At 32.0% G+C, this 17804-nt stretch overlaps 1 protein-coding gene across 1 annotated transcript in view; it reads left to right on the plus strand.

Annotated features, from left to right (window-relative positions):
- The first annotated feature begins 6946 nt into the window (after window positions 1-6946).
- Window positions 6947-17804, plus strand: part of LOC111401962 — a 13615-nt gene continuing 2757 nt past the window's right edge. The window contains exons 1-3 of the mRNA XM_023029956.1: window positions 6947-7060; window positions 7170-7268; window positions 7382-7466. Coding sequence (XP_022885724.1) covers window positions 7025-7060; window positions 7170-7268; window positions 7382-7466 — 220 coding nt within the window. The 5' untranslated portion in view covers window positions 6947-7024. The remainder of the gene's footprint in view (window positions 7061-7169; window positions 7269-7381; window positions 7467-17804) is intronic.

The following is a 17804-nucleotide window of genomic DNA, read 5'->3' on the forward strand; positions in this document are numbered from 1 at the left end:
AAAAGAATTGGGGTGAAAAGCCTAGCATGCTTAGACGAATGAGGCTCATAGGTTCTTTTACCACGTTGTCGTGTACTTTGAGTCTTTTAAAAGTAACTCTATTGCGTGATAGTATAGGTTTCTAGATTCCTGTAATTGCTGATTTGTGTGACTAAGTTTAGTGCATTTGTGCATTGACAGGACAGGCTGCTAAACTGAATTTTGTAGTAACATCATTAGGTGAAAAGCTAGCTTATTTTGGCCCCATTACAATTAGCCTCAAGGTAAAGTTGATATTGGAATGGCAGAGTGAAGAATATCATTCGTTAGTCATGGTGATAAACAAAAATCTATATAGTAGTAAATCACTATCACATTGTCTAGTAAAGTTGATATATTGGAAAATGATAATTCTACTTGCACATTATGGTATCCATAAGAGTGTCCATAATGTACATGTAAAAAAATTTTATTGGAGAGTTGCAAAAACTGTTTTTCAACTTTCCAATGATATTATGTCACTTGTACATTATGGAAACCGTTAAAAATATCATAATGTACATGTAGTATAACAATCTAATGTAAATTAATTGAAACATTTGGCAACAATCTTATTGGTACTTCACTATGAAGAAGAAAATTGATACTCGTTATTTCAAAAATACATTTTTTTCCTCTCTCTCTCTCTCTCTCTTATTTTCAATCACACATTATCTAATAAAATAATATTACACACAAATTTAAATTTTTTCCTTATTTTTTAATCACACATTCTCTATCAAAATCACGATTTTCTAAAATGCATTAAAAAAAAATGGTGTTCAAACATGCTTTTTAGTTTCATAAATCCATTCATTTAATAATACATCATCTATGCCACCATATGTTGCACTTTAAACTACAAAACAATGTTAAATTTCGATACTACTTTAATATGGAAGCATAACACCACTTCTTTCTTATATTTTGGGCCTATTTACCAATGGCAAAGATCATGTCATCCTCGATACCCACAAATGCACTGGTTCAATCTTTATTGAAGGATTACTTGTTAATGGGGCCCCGACTAAAAAATGTTCAAAAATCTAATTTGTTACAGTTTCAAGTAGAAAATCGTTGAATCTTAGCAAATATGTTATATTTCTCATAAGGATTTAGATCGTGAATTTACCTATGGAAAGTTTTACAATTCTTGGGATACAATAAACAGTAGATAGTTTGGTCAACAGTCGATTGGATCTGGGGCGTGGTTTCGTTTCGACTCCCATTCGAAACCAAAACTAAATTAATTGGTTTGAGTGAATTTCAATCCAAACCAACTCATTTTAACTCTTAAACCGAACCAAACGGTTTGATTTGGTTTGGTTCGGTTCGGTTCGGTCAGTCGGTTTAGACTTTTAGTTCAAATTGAATTTTTTTTGAAAAAAAAAAAAATTGTCCAACTTTTGACCAAATTAGATTACAAGATCTAAAATAACTAAATAACTTTATATTACAAGAATTATTGACTCACAAATAAAATTAGGTTCTTAGAGACAGATCAATAGAAAATTTAAGAATTTTGTTGTATGTGTATACATTATGTAGTCTGACTGCCTGCGTAGAAAAAAAGATTAAGTATAACACAATGAGCTTGTGAAACGAAATTTTCAGTACTATTATTTACCGGCAACATCATAAATTTGAGGGAATCGTGATATAATTATGAGATTAGAGCTTATCATTTTATTTATATTTTTCTTAGAAAGAAAAGGTAAACATGTCAGTGGGTTGGGTTGGTTCGGTTAACCAGTGGTTTGTGACTTCAAACCACGACTGAACCAAACTACCATATTTTTATTTAAACAAAAATCAAACCAAATCAATTACTTGAGTTAAACTGACCCAAACTGACTGGAGTCCGTTCGGTTTGATTGGTTTTTCGATTTTTTTGGCCAAGTCTTAAGTTTACATTCTATGTTATTTTCTTTGCAATGTATGAAGAATTTCGTATAAATCTTTCCCCCATGTATGGGCAGTAAGAAAAATATTTTCTTTTGCTCTCTACAAAAACTGAATTAAGTTGGAGTTATACGAGATGATCGAATCTCCGCACATTCTAACTCTATTGGATAGTGCTAGGTGTACAAGCTCAGTACATTACAGGGATCTTACCGAATCCTCACATGAGGTGGGGTTAGGATTTTTATTTTTTTTCCATTTTTTATGGCATCGGGGCCCGCGTGAGGCTGACCCCATGTGAGGGTCGGCATAGCCCTTCACAGGGCTTTGTTGAACTCTATTACTGGAATGTTGTATATTGCTAATTAATTAGTAACGTTATTATATTTCATAACATGATTACTTCACAACCGGAATGTTTAGTTTTCCTAAAACAAAAGCATGCCCGTTCATCAAATGAATGCTCTCCAAAAAATAATATATTCCGAGAACAATTCATATACCTTTTTGTTGGGATCCAAGTTAAACGGAGTGTCAACAAATTATAAAATAATCCAGTTATGAAGGAAAAAAGAATGAGTACAGCAGCAATTAGTATAACAGTTGTCCATACAAAGCTCCCTTTTGCCAAAAACAATCATTCCTATTATGCACGCAGCATTTCAGTCAGAAGTATATTATTTAGTGAGCTTTTCATGAAACAAGATAATGTTCAAAAACTCAAAAGGGCAATTAAGAAAATATTCCTGTCACACAGCCTGCATATTTTTAAAGAGTTCACATTTGATATGAGCCTTTCAAAGAGTTGGAGATGAGTTTGTTTGAAATTGTCAAAAGTGAAGAAAGAGAAAAGAACGTCAATTTGACGACTCATAAAGAGAAAATGAAGCAACCGATCAAATGATAAGATTGAATCCCAAGTGGCAAAGCAAGCCATGTTGAACAAAATTGATGAGGAATGAAAATAAAATTAGCAACAATAAATCGTCAATATGGAAGGTTTGAGCACGGAAGGTTTGAACACGATTATTAATCGTTGTTCTTAAATAATATTAGCCACCATCGAGTAAGTGCTTGAAAGCTTTATGACAAATAATTTGTAGTAGTAAACAACCCTTAATCCATATTTGAATCAAGTAAACAAAACTTGAAAAAAAAAAAAAAAAGGACTAAAGAACTAAATTATAAAAACTGATTTGATCTTTGATTTTGGATGTTGATGAATGAATTTGACGTTTGTGAGATGTTTTCATTTATGAAAACCACTAATATATATAGAATTACAATTACCATGCACTAAAAGGTACAAAAACCAAATCAAAAGGGTGTGAAACACTTCAAAACGACACTAGAATTCAAACAGTCAATTGTGAAATTTTTTGTACTGGACGGTCAATAAAATGTCCAATGTAATTGCAACACAGGACGGGTGGCCTTAAGCTTGGGCATCCCAAGCTATTTTTCGGTCTTCATCGTTTTTTGTTCTCATTTTGTTTTCGCTTGTTTTTCTCATAGTTAATTATTTCCATCACTTTCAAAATTACTTCTCGTTACCATTTGAACAATATTCCGACAAGCCATCCTAAGGCTGTTTCAACTCAAGAATATATAGACCAAGACATTTTATTTCAGTAATCTTTGATAGGGCACCAGTCATAACGGAAAAATGCTTCCGAGTTCCGACTTTCTCAGAAATATGGAAAATTATATCGATTGCAAAGTTCTATGTATAAAATCTACTTTACTATGGGGAGAAAATAAGCACGCCAACACCATGAGGGTGTGCAGGTGGCACAACTATACAGGCCACACAATTATAGGGATGCCCGCATAATCATATATAACTAGTTATATACTTTGCTAATTTAAAGGAATTTTTTAGAATGGAAATATTCTTTTTTGTCAAAGGACAAAATTTTTTTGGAAAAAGGGCTCAAATAATTATCAATTTTTGATGGACATTTTATGAACGTATTAATGACAAAAAAAAAAAAAAAAGGAAATTAGGTTAAGGACGGCCCAAAACCAAGAGAATCAATTAATACCCTAAATTACAAATTTATTCATCAATATCTTACTTAATCATAGCTTCAACGTGAAAAATGATGAAAAGAAATCATATACAGCCCCAACCAAGCCCTAACTCAAAATACGCTCCAACCCGCTCATATCTGAAAAAAAGCCTTAATTGAAACCCAAAATTACATAAATTTTCATATGCATCAACTCAGTGATCAGCTCAATTTCTCTAAATAAGTTGAATTCGTAATTGTAACCAATAACGTGAAATAGTTTCACTTAGGTAAATTTAATTTAATCTACTAGATTTTTTGAATTTCTTTAGTGTTAATTTTATGTGGATTTATATATAGTTTAATGATTGTTGTTGTAAATTTATTGCGTATCTTCTGTTTGATAGAATTCCTCACACAGATGCGTTTTGATGCTTTTCATATTTCGATTCATATACCTCCCAGTGGAGTAGGAAAGATGAAATTGATCACTAAACATTTTGTTCTGATGCCCTATATTATAATGATCAACTAAATGAATATTTTTATTTTCATAGTGATTTCGATAATGGATACAAACCTGGAAATTTTAGAGTTTAGAATTTCTGAAGTCTGTTGCTTTTATTCATGGCCAATTGTTAATAAATAGTTATAAGGAGGTTAAAATAGTGTTAGAAGTATGTGATAGAGCAATTGATATGATATAATCACACAAAATTTGACAAAGTTTTTGTGCTAGTTGCCCTTTTCTATGTAGTGATTTCCTAAAAGGAACAAGTTTACGTTTGTATATTTCAAGATATATGTGAAAGATTATATTTGTTGTTTGATTTTTATCGCATTTGTGTTATTGAATAGATTACTTTCGTGAAGAGAACAAACAATTGCAGATGGTATCTTGCTTTCCATCAATGCCTAAGAAGCCGGTGATAACAATTGCATACTTCATTGGTGGAGCCTCGTTGTTTGCATTTGGTTTGCATCTTTCACTTGTAAATGTTGTTTCTCAACAAGCTCGGATCAAAGCTCGAAATGACTTTGTTAGAGAGAGAGATTGAAAAAGAAATACAAGGACACAAGTGTGCAGCCTAAATGAGCATCACGGTATGAGTTATCGACTGATAGTAATAACTATGATAAAAGCGATAGTGACCCAAGTGAAGTGCATGGAGGAGTAAACGAGATGGAGAATGGTGATGAAACTATGGGATTGACGATCTGGAGATTGCTTGGTGGTGGGTTTGCTGTGGGCCGATTTTTCGAAGGGAGGAGGCAACTATTGCCAATGGTATATACTGAGATGGATGGTGGGTTTAATAATAAATGTGTTCCAAGAATTTGTTCACTGTATTTGATTATAGAATTATTGTATAATGGATGCGAGTTATAAATATAAATTATCATTAACCCTTCAGTTAGAGTATCTATGTAATGTGTTGTTGGATAATCACTTTTTCCAAATTACTAATTTGATAAAATACTGTGTTATAAAGGAATCATAATACGAAATGGTTCCATTTATTCATCAAAAGACCTGTTTTATGGGTTCCAATTCATTAGATTACAACGTAATTTGTGTAACTTTTTTGAGTTTGTCACTTTTTAAATTTTTTTTTATCTTTTTTAGCATTTGTCACCTTTTTTGAATTTTTGTCACTTTTTTTTATTTTTAGTGGTTACTACTTTTTTTAGTCACCTTATTAATTTCTATCACGTTTTTAGTGACGAACATTACTTTTATCTCTACTAAAAGTCTTAACAGAATAACATAGATACTAATTATTCAAGGAGTGGTTGCCACTTTTTGAGTGTTTGTCACCTTTTTTTTTAATTTGTGTTACTTTTTTTGAATTTTGTCACTTTTTTTTAATTTTTATCACTGTTTTTTAATTATCATTTTTTTTGAATTTTGTCACTTTTTAAGTGTTTTTTACTTTTTATTTTCTGTCACTTTTTTTTTTGTACTTGTCATTTTTTTAAATTTTTGTCACTTTTTTCAGTCGTCTTTTTGAAATTTATATCACTTTTTAATAAAAGTGATATCTAATGTAATTTTTTAATAAAAAAAGTGGTACTAAACTTGCGTTTGTTTTCAATTTTTGCAAAATTGAAAAAGAAAAATATAGTCATTATGAGCTCCACACAAGAAATAGAAATTCAAGTTTGATGGCTTGATGTGATGGATAACAGTCATATTTTTCATTTTAATGAAGAAAAAATGAAAAATAAACAGGGGCTAAACTTTTAAAAGTGACACTGTGTCACTACATATTTTTTATTAAAAAAAAAGTGATATTGTGTCACTTTTTCTTATACAGTATTTTTTGCTTTCAAAAAACTTTTCACATAACTTTTCAGAAGGCCCTTGATTTTAAGTGTATTTTTGTAAGTTACCCCCAAAAAAATTGGTAATTTTGATTATTTTCAATGGATACTCTTGGAAAAAAGATTTTATATCTTTTCCTAGCCTTGCGACTCTTGGTCTTCTTCCTCTTGTCCACATACACATTGTTAATTAAATAATTTATATTATCGAGAGGAATTAATAACATAAAATTGGATAAACTAAAGCAAAAAACACGTATAAAGTGCTTCCTTCTCTAGTTACGTCCTCCTAGTGTCATTGTAAAATTGTACAATCTTGAGACCCAACTTGATGTTGAAGATATGATCAATCATGTCACAAGTAACATTTAATGGACTTATTATGATATTTATTGAACATAATTTGCCAGAAAATATTGATTACAAAAGTTTTATGACATCCCAAAATTTTAGTTGATTTTTAGGAATTACTCGGTAATTTTAATAAAGTTTAGAAGTTTGGTGTTATGATTGAAAACAATTCAATTAGTGTCGTTTGTAAAAATATCGTAGTGCTACTTTTAAGCAATAGAAAGTTAAGCTACTTGAGACGAGGTTTAGATGCTCAATGCTAATTGTGAGCCCACAACAATGTGGATAATTACATGCTACAAGTCCTACCTTGGCCCCATCAGCCCATTAAATAACCCAAAATATATTTCCAAATTGTTGTAATAATACAAGACGTGCAGTTCTTGATTGATCAGTGGAGCATTTTTCCTTAATCCATGGGTGCATCGGAATCATCTCTTTTAGGTTCCCAGGTAAAAAAATTAACTCTGCAATTTCAATCCATTTTCCATTCTTTTCAATGGATTTTTTAATAATCATTTAGTGTTTCTCATTTTTCTGAATTTACTTTTGCATTTTTAGTTTAATTTCGGTAAGAATCCCGATGATGGAATCACCACCGTCTCCGAGCGTACACAAGATGTCGACCCCATTTTGGAGAGGCTTCAATCACTCAAAATTGTAAGCTTTCATTATCTTTTTTTCCAATTGACTAATTGATTGGTTGCCAGAGTGTATAATTTTATTAGTTGCTGTAATTATTGATGTTGTTTATAATTATCTTTTGTGAATAGACGACACCGATACTGACCTCAGCGCCGACCGAGAGTAGCTTGACTGAAATTTTGGTCAGGAAACCATCTTCTAGCTCAACTTCTGGTATTTTATCTATTTTTTTTTCCTTTTTCCCCCTTTTCTTTACTTTTGTGTTGATTTTACTGTTTTGGAAGCTCTTCTAAAGAATTTCTTATTTTTCATTGTCTGTTGTGTGTTGTATCTGTTCTTATAGTCTGGGCAGTAATGAAGCTAAGAAGAAATTATAGTATTTTATGCAAATTCAACCCCGTAGCTAAAGTGCTAAATGAGTATTTAAAGCCTTTTTGCACATAAAAATACATAGAAACTGTTACTATTAGCTCTAGATGCCTAGAGGTTTTTCAATTTAAGTAAAGATAAAAGCTAACTGTATGGGAGCAATAAAGAGACTTCATATCACTAGCAAATATGATATTTTTGTCTGCAAAACCTGTGCCACAGAATAATTGGAGTCATTCTGAATGATTTTTCTAAGTATGCACTGGAATTTCTGGCATTCATCTTTTGAATGATGGAATTTTTGTCAAGTATAAGAGGTAGCTATAAAACTTTTAAAAACTGGAGTTGATATCAGAAAGAATGGATTGCTTGGAGAATGAACTTAAATGTCAAAACAAGAGTACAACACATTTCCCTCTGACATCAGTATAAAAAGATCTTACCAATTTGATTGCCTTCAATGTGTACTCAAAGCCTTGAGAGTAGCGACACCTTTAATTGAGCATTTACATTTATATGCGGTGTATAGGGGCATGTAAAAGAAATTGATGTACATTATAATACAAAAATGAAAAATACGCTTGAAGTTCAAACAGCCACCATGCATTTGGTTATATAATATCATTTTGCTCCAACGGTTTAGAAACTCCTGGTGTGCTTTGGAGCTTCTACTTGACTGTGTGCTGTGTTAATTTTTCCTTGAAATTTCCTGAACAAATAGGAAAATCATAATTTTCTTAAGCTTCTTCCTATATGACCATACTAGCGAACTCTTTCGCTACCAACAAGGTGAGACCTGATCTCTTATAATCTTGGTTGATAAGTCATTATTATCATCATTTCCAACTATACTCCCATATCTGAGACCAAGTAATTTTGATTAGACTCTATTCTAGGAGGATTTACTTATCATTCATGCTAAATAACATCTATATGCTTAGAGAATTTTTTATTCATAAGGAAAATAATTTGGTTCTAAAGTTTCTACTTTTATTTGAAAATTTTCATTACACTATTAAAAAGAACTTATCATGGGAACAAACGTTCACGTGCGTAAATAAAATGGGTTTTGTTGGGCTATTGGGGATATTATGATGATTCAAGGGAGAACTAGGAGCCATTTTACTCTTCTTTTTGGGGAGTGGCCTGAATATTCTTTTGTGGTTGATGTCAACAGTAAGGAGTGTAATTATAATTATGTAATGAAATCAGTAAAAAAATTTAGTAAATGAATTATAAATCTATACATGCATGCATCTACATTACATTCAAAACTAAAGATGCATGTACATACTGATGTATGTATATGTGCTTTCAATTTCGACATTTATACAGTTTGACACCTCTTCCAGTTAATAACCTCTTAAATTAATTAAATTTAAAGAACCAACTCCATTCACATACCAAAGATAATTTTCTTATTCCGAAAATTAATTATTATTGAAAACTCCTTTTATAGCATTGTGAGTGATGTTATAAGTGAAATACGTATGTGTATGTGTGTGTACGTGTATGTATTGATTTGTAGTTCGTTATTCATATTTCTGCATGTGATGAAATCATTTTAAATTGCCTTTTCACATTCACACTATATATCATTTTGTTGTTCAGCTTCCCCCCTCTCCAGCAAATGCCTCTTTCTTCTCTCTCAACAAGGATCACCACCACCCTGGCTTCCAATTAAACCAATCTCTATCTTAGTGGTGCTTTGTTCCTTTGTAAACGAAAACAGCAAGATAGTGGAATATTTGTTTACTAAATCTATAATATATGTAAGGACTTTGAAAATCTTACTTATTAAGGTAATGATTGTTTAAGAAGAATTTATCTTCAAGTAGAAAATATATTTTTAAAATTTGTTGAGGACTTCATAAACATAGATTGTTATGATTCTGAATCAAAGATTTTCTAAACTTACAGATTGTAATTTGTTTATAAAATATTGTGATGAAGAATTGTTTTGTTGGAAATGGGACTGAAGTTGGATATGATCATAATGATAGATTGTCAACTATGATTACTAAGAAAGAGTTGTCAGTAGTAGTACACATTTATTTTTCGATGAAGATGCCTTATAAGTGAGTTTTTGTTCATTTGATGAAATTTCCAAAATAAATAAATAACATAACGAAAAAGTTGAGTATGATAGGTTGTCTACTATGATTGTCATGAAAGAGTTGTCAGTAGTAATACGGAGTTATTTACAATCTCAATGAAGATGCCTTATAAGTGACTTTTTGTTCATTTGAGAAAATTTTGTAGAAAAAAATATCCCGGCTTAAAATTGTTCTTTGGAACTACAAGTGTATTTTGTATGCTTGAACTAGAAAATAAATCCATTGATTCTGCATATTTTTCACGTTCTTTTGTGCAGCAATTGAAGTATAATAGAACATTGTACTAATAAATTCCATTTCTTATTAAGAGGGACAACTGATTGTGTAGTTGTATCAGAAAATATTCGGTTAAAATTAATTTTTCAAGATGTCGACTGGACCATTTTTATGTCTTCTATGGTTTTGAAGTATCATGATAGGTATTCTTGGGGAATGTTCAAACTCCAAGATTTATAATTGATGATCGGGTTATATCAACATTTAATAGTATAACCTCATTGTTTTGGTCAAAACCTAAAGCATGTGTAATAAGATAGCATGAAATTACTATATTATTAACTGAATCTTCCTAACAGATTGAGTCCCACAGTTTATTGATAGTTTCAAGAAGTGGCTTCTGGCCCTGTCATTCCGTCTTTATTTGGGCGGCTGCAGATATGCAGATGTAGTGGATGATATCACAACTCTCTTTAGACCAATGTTTTCAAACATGGCCTGTGAATTGATCCAAAAAAGGTAAAGGGTCAAGTGTCAAAGGTTCTAATATAGTCAAAGTATAGGTTAAAAATAAATCAATAAATATTTATATATAGTGTGAAAACAATTTAAGAACAATATTATGGTCAAATTTTCACATCACTAATACAAAGTAAATGCAAATTCATCTTTGTTAATAGACAGGTTATTATTTTCCAATTTGATTGAACATCTCTAAAATAAAATCAATCTGTCCAAATGATTTACTTGAATAAAAAAATTGTTTAGAAGCTGTAGAAAATGAGTGAATTGCAACTGAATTGGGTAGCAAAGATTTTAGAAGAGAAGTGTTTCATGTCTCACAATTGCAGGGGTTTTGTCTTGACTATCATTGAAAGTGGAGAGTTGGGATGAGAAAGAAAATAGCTATAAAAGGAGCAACCCACTAATTTTGAGAATCTGCAAACTGAAGGGGGCATTTGTTCTGAGAAAATATAATTCTTGGGGCTTTTGTTTTTTCTTTTTATGAGAACTTATGATACACTGACACGGAAATGTGTGTCTCACACGATACACATCGGACGTGTCGACACGTGATTTTTCAAAAAGTACTGACATGACACGTTGTCGATATGTTGATTAAATTCTTTAAATTCTTCATTTATATATTATAACTTTAATTTTATACTTGTTATTGATTTTTTTTGTTGAAATCTTTTAATATATGAGCACTTATTTATTATTTACTAATAACCTCTTATGCTCAAACTCTTCAAAATGGTTGGAGTACCCGTGTCGAATACGACACGACATGGTTATAGGAATAGGTATAAAATATGTGTCGGATCCTCCAAATTTCAACCGGGCACTTCATTGTTTTTTGTTTCTTCTTTCTCTTTCTTTCTTTCTTTCTTTTTTTTTTTTTTTCCTCTTTTCCTTTTCTTTCCATTTCTACTTTCTATAAACCTAGCGCCACCTTCGAGAGGGGGGAAGAAAGGCGACGGCATTAGATTTCTTTCCTTCTTTCTTTTTTCTTTCCCTTTTATTTTCTTTTTTTTTTTTTTTTCCATCTTTCCCTCTCCGTATCGGTGGTTTAGGGTTTTGTTTGTATAAAATGAAAATGGGTTCCATATAATACTATTTAGTACTCTACTAAATCCAAATTGCAATCAAGTCCCTCATTTTCTATTTTATATAACATTTAGTAATTAACTTCTTATAATTGAAAACCAAATCCTAAAATTCTATTTTACTCGTCTTAACCCCTTATTCAATACTATTTCCTTCTTTGTGAACAATTGATTCTGGTCTATTCAAAATAACATCTTAAGTTAGTAAAAAAATTGAAGTTTGAAAGACATAGCCATGTATCTGTGTTCAAAACTTAGACTCTTTTTAGCCATGTCCCTCTATCCTATATTTTAGAAAATAAAATATCCGACGCTTAGATACGCACCCATACTCGATACCCATACTCGAGTCCGAGCATCATAGTTAATAACTTTGAGCTAAATAATATATAATAGCTATAGTAAGAAAGAAAATGATTATTCTAAAGTGTTTGAAAAGTGTCAATATCAACACGTGTTCGACAAAGACACGCTACTCTAGTTAAAGTGTCTGTGCTACAGAGATGAAAACCAGAAAATTCAAGAAAATTGTAGCTGGTTCACCCAGGCCCGATTAAACCAGTAACTTGACTGCTTTTTAAGGGTTATTAAATTAACTACCTGACTGGTTGTCGGTCCATTTTCCGGTTATATGGTCAAACCAACAGGTATTGTTCGCCTATTAGGTTTACAATACATTAGTTTAGACCCTTAAAGTAGACGTTGATTAAAAGTTCAAGTGGGTGGCTAAATTTTTTACTTTAAAATCTATAGTTGATGATCGATTGATTCATGAAAATAGCTACACAAGTAAAATGCTTCTAATGGTATCCACATGAGAAGCCTAAGGAACCCAGTATCTTTTCATCCTTTGTCCAACCCTTATGTGCTATCATATCAATGAAGTCTGGCGATGAACATTGAGGGTAAAGGCTTTTGGTTGGTTTTGCTTTGATTATTTTCAGTGCTCTGTATTTCGTCTTCTCATTAATCTGTATATATATCTCATATTGCATGCACATACCAGACCAGGGACAGAAACAAATCTAATTAGTTTCAAGCCCTAGTAGACTTCTTTCCCTTGGTCTTATCTATCTGTAGACCAAGGTAGCTGAATTCTTATTTAGGAAAGATCCAATATCGAATTTAGCAAATAACATAAATTCGATATTGACTGTGATAGGAAAGGGAATAACTATTAAGTCTGAATTTGTACACAAAGCGTATGAAATTCACTTTAAATGTCCATTGTCACTCTTAGGAGACATAAGAAGTCCTGGTACGTAAGAAGCCTTTTAGGTTTTATTCTTTGTCCAATCACCTCAAACCACCTTGAGGCTTTAGGTTTCTACTTGATGTCAAAACCTGTCTGGTTGTTCAAAGCATTCTCTTATGACCAAAGATCTTGTGAGATTTTACAATATCTAATCTCAGTTCAACACCGGGGTGTCCAAAGCATTCTCCGTATGTCTGAAGATCTTCTTGTAAGATTTTACAATATCTAATCTTGGTTGAATACCTTTTCTAACAATCCAAAACCCTTTTGGACATGTCAAACTTTTTAGCACCACTTATTTTTTTTCAAGTTTTGTCTCTCCTTCATATTGTGTGACCCATTAGGTTCATAACCACTTGTCCATATGGTATGATGTTAAACTGAGTTTTTGGAGAGAAATTATAAGGGCGAAATATGGTGTTATGGAGGAAGATAGTGCTTACTCAAGGGTCATGATTCTTATGGGGTGAGCTTGTGGCGGTATATATGACGAGGGTGGAGTGACTTTCGAGATAGAGTGACTTTTGTGGTGGGGGTGGTAATCTACCAATTTTTGGAATGATTGTTAGTGTGGAGATCAACCACTAAAGGTGGGATTTCCTTGTGTCGTATTGCTTTGAAGCCGTCTGCTATGGTGAATGAAGTCTTAGATATACATAACGGGGGTCTGAGCTGGAACATTGTTTTTGGGAGAGGTTTTGCCACGTGTTTTCTATGACGTGATTTATACCACAAGTGTATGGTGTTAAGTTTTATAATATAGTAAAGGAGTTATGATGTCGAACTCACAGGGATTGTAATTTAATTTTATACTAAGTACTATAATTATTTAGCCTTCATTTTATCTAGACGAATGAAAATTGAAACCAATGATTTTAACTAAATTAACGTAATGAATGTGGTGCGAATTCAATGGACGCAAATTATATGAATTTAATCAAGATGGAAAGGCCTAAGGAATGATTTCACCTAACTATCAAATATGATTCAATTAAATCCAGCTGTTCTAATCAATTTTTCATGTTTAAAAGCAAGAACCCTAGAGTATTTCTTTTCCCTCTTTTGAGTGCCAGCTAGAAATCAATCCTAGGTTTTAATCCTAATATCTCTATTTCAAATTAAAGTCAAGAATTTATCCAAGTTCATGATTTTTTTATGGAGTAAGTTTCATAGATCCTATACATTCTATCAAAACCCATAAAATCTGCGTTGTATTAATCCTATGATTGTGCCTAAACTCTCCTCTCTCAGTGTCAAAATTGTCTGGCATCTATTCATTCAATTAGTGGCCAATTAATTGAAAACATTAATTTCATGATACAATAAACAAATGTGAGAAATCAAATAAAAATAACTATGACAAAATCAAATCATAATCTTGAGTTTTTGCTACAATCAATCCCTAGATAATGAATTTAATTTATGATATAATCTATGGAAATGCTAAAATTCATATAACAATACATAGGGAAGAGAATAGAAAAACTTGATTGTAGATCTTCAATTTCTTCTCTTGTTCTTCTTTGTCTTGTTCTTGAATCTTTTGGTGTTTTGCCTCCTTTCACCCTCTTGAATTCCCCTTTCAAAATTGTCTCTCAAAAATGGTTCTTTGATATTGCATTTATAGTATTTTGGGGTCTTGGATGAATTAGAGTTGAATTGGGTCAAGAAAAGAATCCAAAAATATTAAAAAAAAAAAAAAAACTTTCTCGTACCCGCGGCGCCTTGGGGCTGCGATTTTGCTATTTTTAGCAAGGTCTTGGGTGCAGTAGCGCCCACTTCGAGTGAAATGGTAGTTTGCGCGTCCTTCAGTATTTCTATCATAATTTTTTATCCGATGTTCGATTAAGCCGATTCAAAATGCGTTGGAAAGGTAACTCAAAGAAATACAAATTTGCTTCAGATATCATTCTCGAGTTCGATCGTTTGCTATATTAAAAATGGGTCTCAATATGAGGCTGAAAATCGGTGCATAACCTTTTCGGTTGGAAATTGATATGTGATTATATTTTGATTATATTTCATCTCTTTGATGTCTTTCTTTATCCAACTGACTCCGAGCTCTTTTGAATCTTCATCGTCAGGTCCAATACAGCTTTTGAGTATTTGCACTTTAGTTCTCGAACTTTGGATATCTTACAACTTAATCATTTTCTCCAATTTTGCCAACTTTTGCTGCTTCTTTCAATTTCATCAACCTATATCACAACATCAAAACACACATTAAAATTCTCTAAAATATTAAATTAAGTGGCGTAAATATCATAAGTGCAGAGAACTCATCACGTTTGCATGATGGGGAATTTGAAGATTATATGTTACTCTTGACATTTTTGTATGAGGTGCACATCAAAGTAGGAGAGGGTGATTGTAGTAGATGGGGGCTGACACAGAATTGTATTTTTTTCTGTTAGCACTTATTTTAGATCCTTATGGGACTTGTGGAAAGTTCATTCCCTTGGAAGATGGTATGGCAATGTAAACTGCCTCCACGGGTGGAATTCTTATAATGGATGGTTGTCAGGTGTTACCAGTGGATAATCTTCGAAGAAGGGACCTTTATGTTACAGAGCGATACTATATGTGTAAGAGTGATGGGAGACAATTGACCATTTATTCATTCATCGTGATGCTGCTCATTTGTTGTGGAACGACATTCTAGCCACTCAACACATGGATTGGGCTATGTCGAAGCGAATGAAAGATGTGTTAAAGGCATGAAGGAGAAAGTTTCGCGAAAGGATAGCAAAATTGTTTGGAACCTTATTCAGGGTTGCATCGTATGGTGTGTGTGGAGAAAGAAACAATCGCTGTTTTGATGATCACGCACGGACAACAGAGCATATTGGAGAATTATTTTATTTGATATTGTATATTTGGTTTAATGTTGCGGCTACAAATCATATAGACCGGCTGTTCAGTTTCATGTTGTGCTCTTTTTATTTAAATTGATAATACACTTCCTGAGTTTCATGTTGTTCTCTTTTTATTTAAATTGATAATACACTTCCTGTGTATTATTTTTGATAATAAAATATTTGATTACATATCAAAAAAAAGAAAGATGTGATGTTAAACTAATTAAACGTCTTTTTTCTTTTGTCCTTTGATCCAGAAATTTTCAGCCGTCCTCAAGGTTCATTTAGGACAAGAGTATCACCTAGATGTAAGTGATGGCCACCTATATAGTTATGAATGGATATTCTTAGAACCGTTCCCCAATAGGTTAATGAGTGTTATAATCCTTTTGTTATAGTGTCACCCAATTGTATGAAGGCATGAAGGAGAAAGTGTCGCGAAAGGATAGCAAAATTGTTTGGAACCTTATTCAGGGTTGCATCGTATGGTTTGTGTGGAGAAAGAAACAATCGCTATTTTGATGATCACGCACGGACAACAGAGCATATTGGAGAATTATTTTATTTGACATTGTATATTTGGTTTAATGTTGCGGCTACAAATCATATAGACCGGCTGCTCAGTTTCATGTTGTTCTCTTTTTATTTAAATTGATGATACACTTCCTGTGTATTATTTTTGATAATAAAATATTTGATTACATATTAAAAAAAAAAAAAAAAAGAAAGATGTGATGTTAAACTAATTAAACGTCTTTTTTCTTTTGTCCTTTGATCCAGAAATTTTCAGCCATCCTCAAGGTTCATTTAGGACAAGAGTATCACCTAGATGTAAGTGATGGCCACCTATATAGTTATGAATGGATATTCTTAGAACCGTTCCCCAATAGGTTAATGAGTGTTATAATCCTTTTGTTATAGTGTCACCCGATTGTATGAAGACATGCTTATATGTCGAATATACGAATATAATGATTGTCAAATATATGAAGATAAAGATACAATCAATCAAAGCGATATCTCCTTTTATAGCAATTGGAGCTTCTAATTTTTGTATACCTTAGCCAAGGATTTTGGAGTTATGCTTACTCTTAGATCTCAAAGGACATTTTAAATGCAATTCAGGAGATCAACTTCGTAATGCACAATTACATGTCTCCATGCATGAATGTACCATGAAAGATACTGTTTTTTCATAATAAGCTATGGTGACTCTTTCACAAGTAGACCATGTGCCTCAGCTAAGAGAATAACATGCACAATCACAGCATAGGATGAGTGGTTGACAATGATTGAGCTCCTTTGTGACCAGTCCTATTATGTAGTAAATTCAGCAAACTAGTTCTCTGACAGACATCCACATATCCATAATATTACTTTGACATCTACATTGAACTTATCATCTCACTTAGGAGATCTGAGATGTACATTTGTACATCGTAAGCTAGTCTTTTTGATGTAGAGGTGGAAGTATAGAAACAATGAATGAGCATGCTATTGAAATTTCATTGATTCTAAATAATACTGCAACATGATCATCTTCTAGTTTTTGTTGATTCCTAAGAATACCAGCAATTTAGGCATCAAGAACTCTTTGGTTCGAGCATTTTAAATATCAAATATGATGATTTATGAGATTGAAAAATTTCAAAGTCTATTTTATGTAAATTCAAAAACTAATTTTCTGTCATTACGGCTTACAACCTTATTTAAAGCAATAACTAAAAGCTAGATAAACGCTAAAATTAAAATTAATGACTAAAATTATTGATAAAGACTCAATCTTCTATTCTGTCGATTCATTAATAATCATAAAATGAATTATGAACATTAAATTAAGTAATTAACTATCATGCCCTTTAGTAAATTTAATGAATGTAAAAAACTTTCTTTTAGACAATGTCTTGAGATTTTCCACAAGAGTACCACTAACCATATGTTATTTGGACATAAATTCCAAGGGATAAAATATTTTGAATTTTTACAGTAGCCTTCAAATTGGCTAATGTAATAACTGTTTGTCAAGTATAATACACAAAATTTTGATCTATCACCCAAAAAATGAAACTTAGAAGCTTCACATGCATAACGGTCTATGTGCATAATATATTATTCCTTGCCATCCT

Source organism: Olea europaea, chromosome 10 (assembly GCF_002742605.1).
Source record: "Olea europaea var. sylvestris chromosome 10, O_europaea_v1, whole genome shotgun sequence".
Classification (NCBI taxonomy): Eukaryota; Viridiplantae; Streptophyta; class Magnoliopsida; order Lamiales; family Oleaceae; genus Olea; species Olea europaea.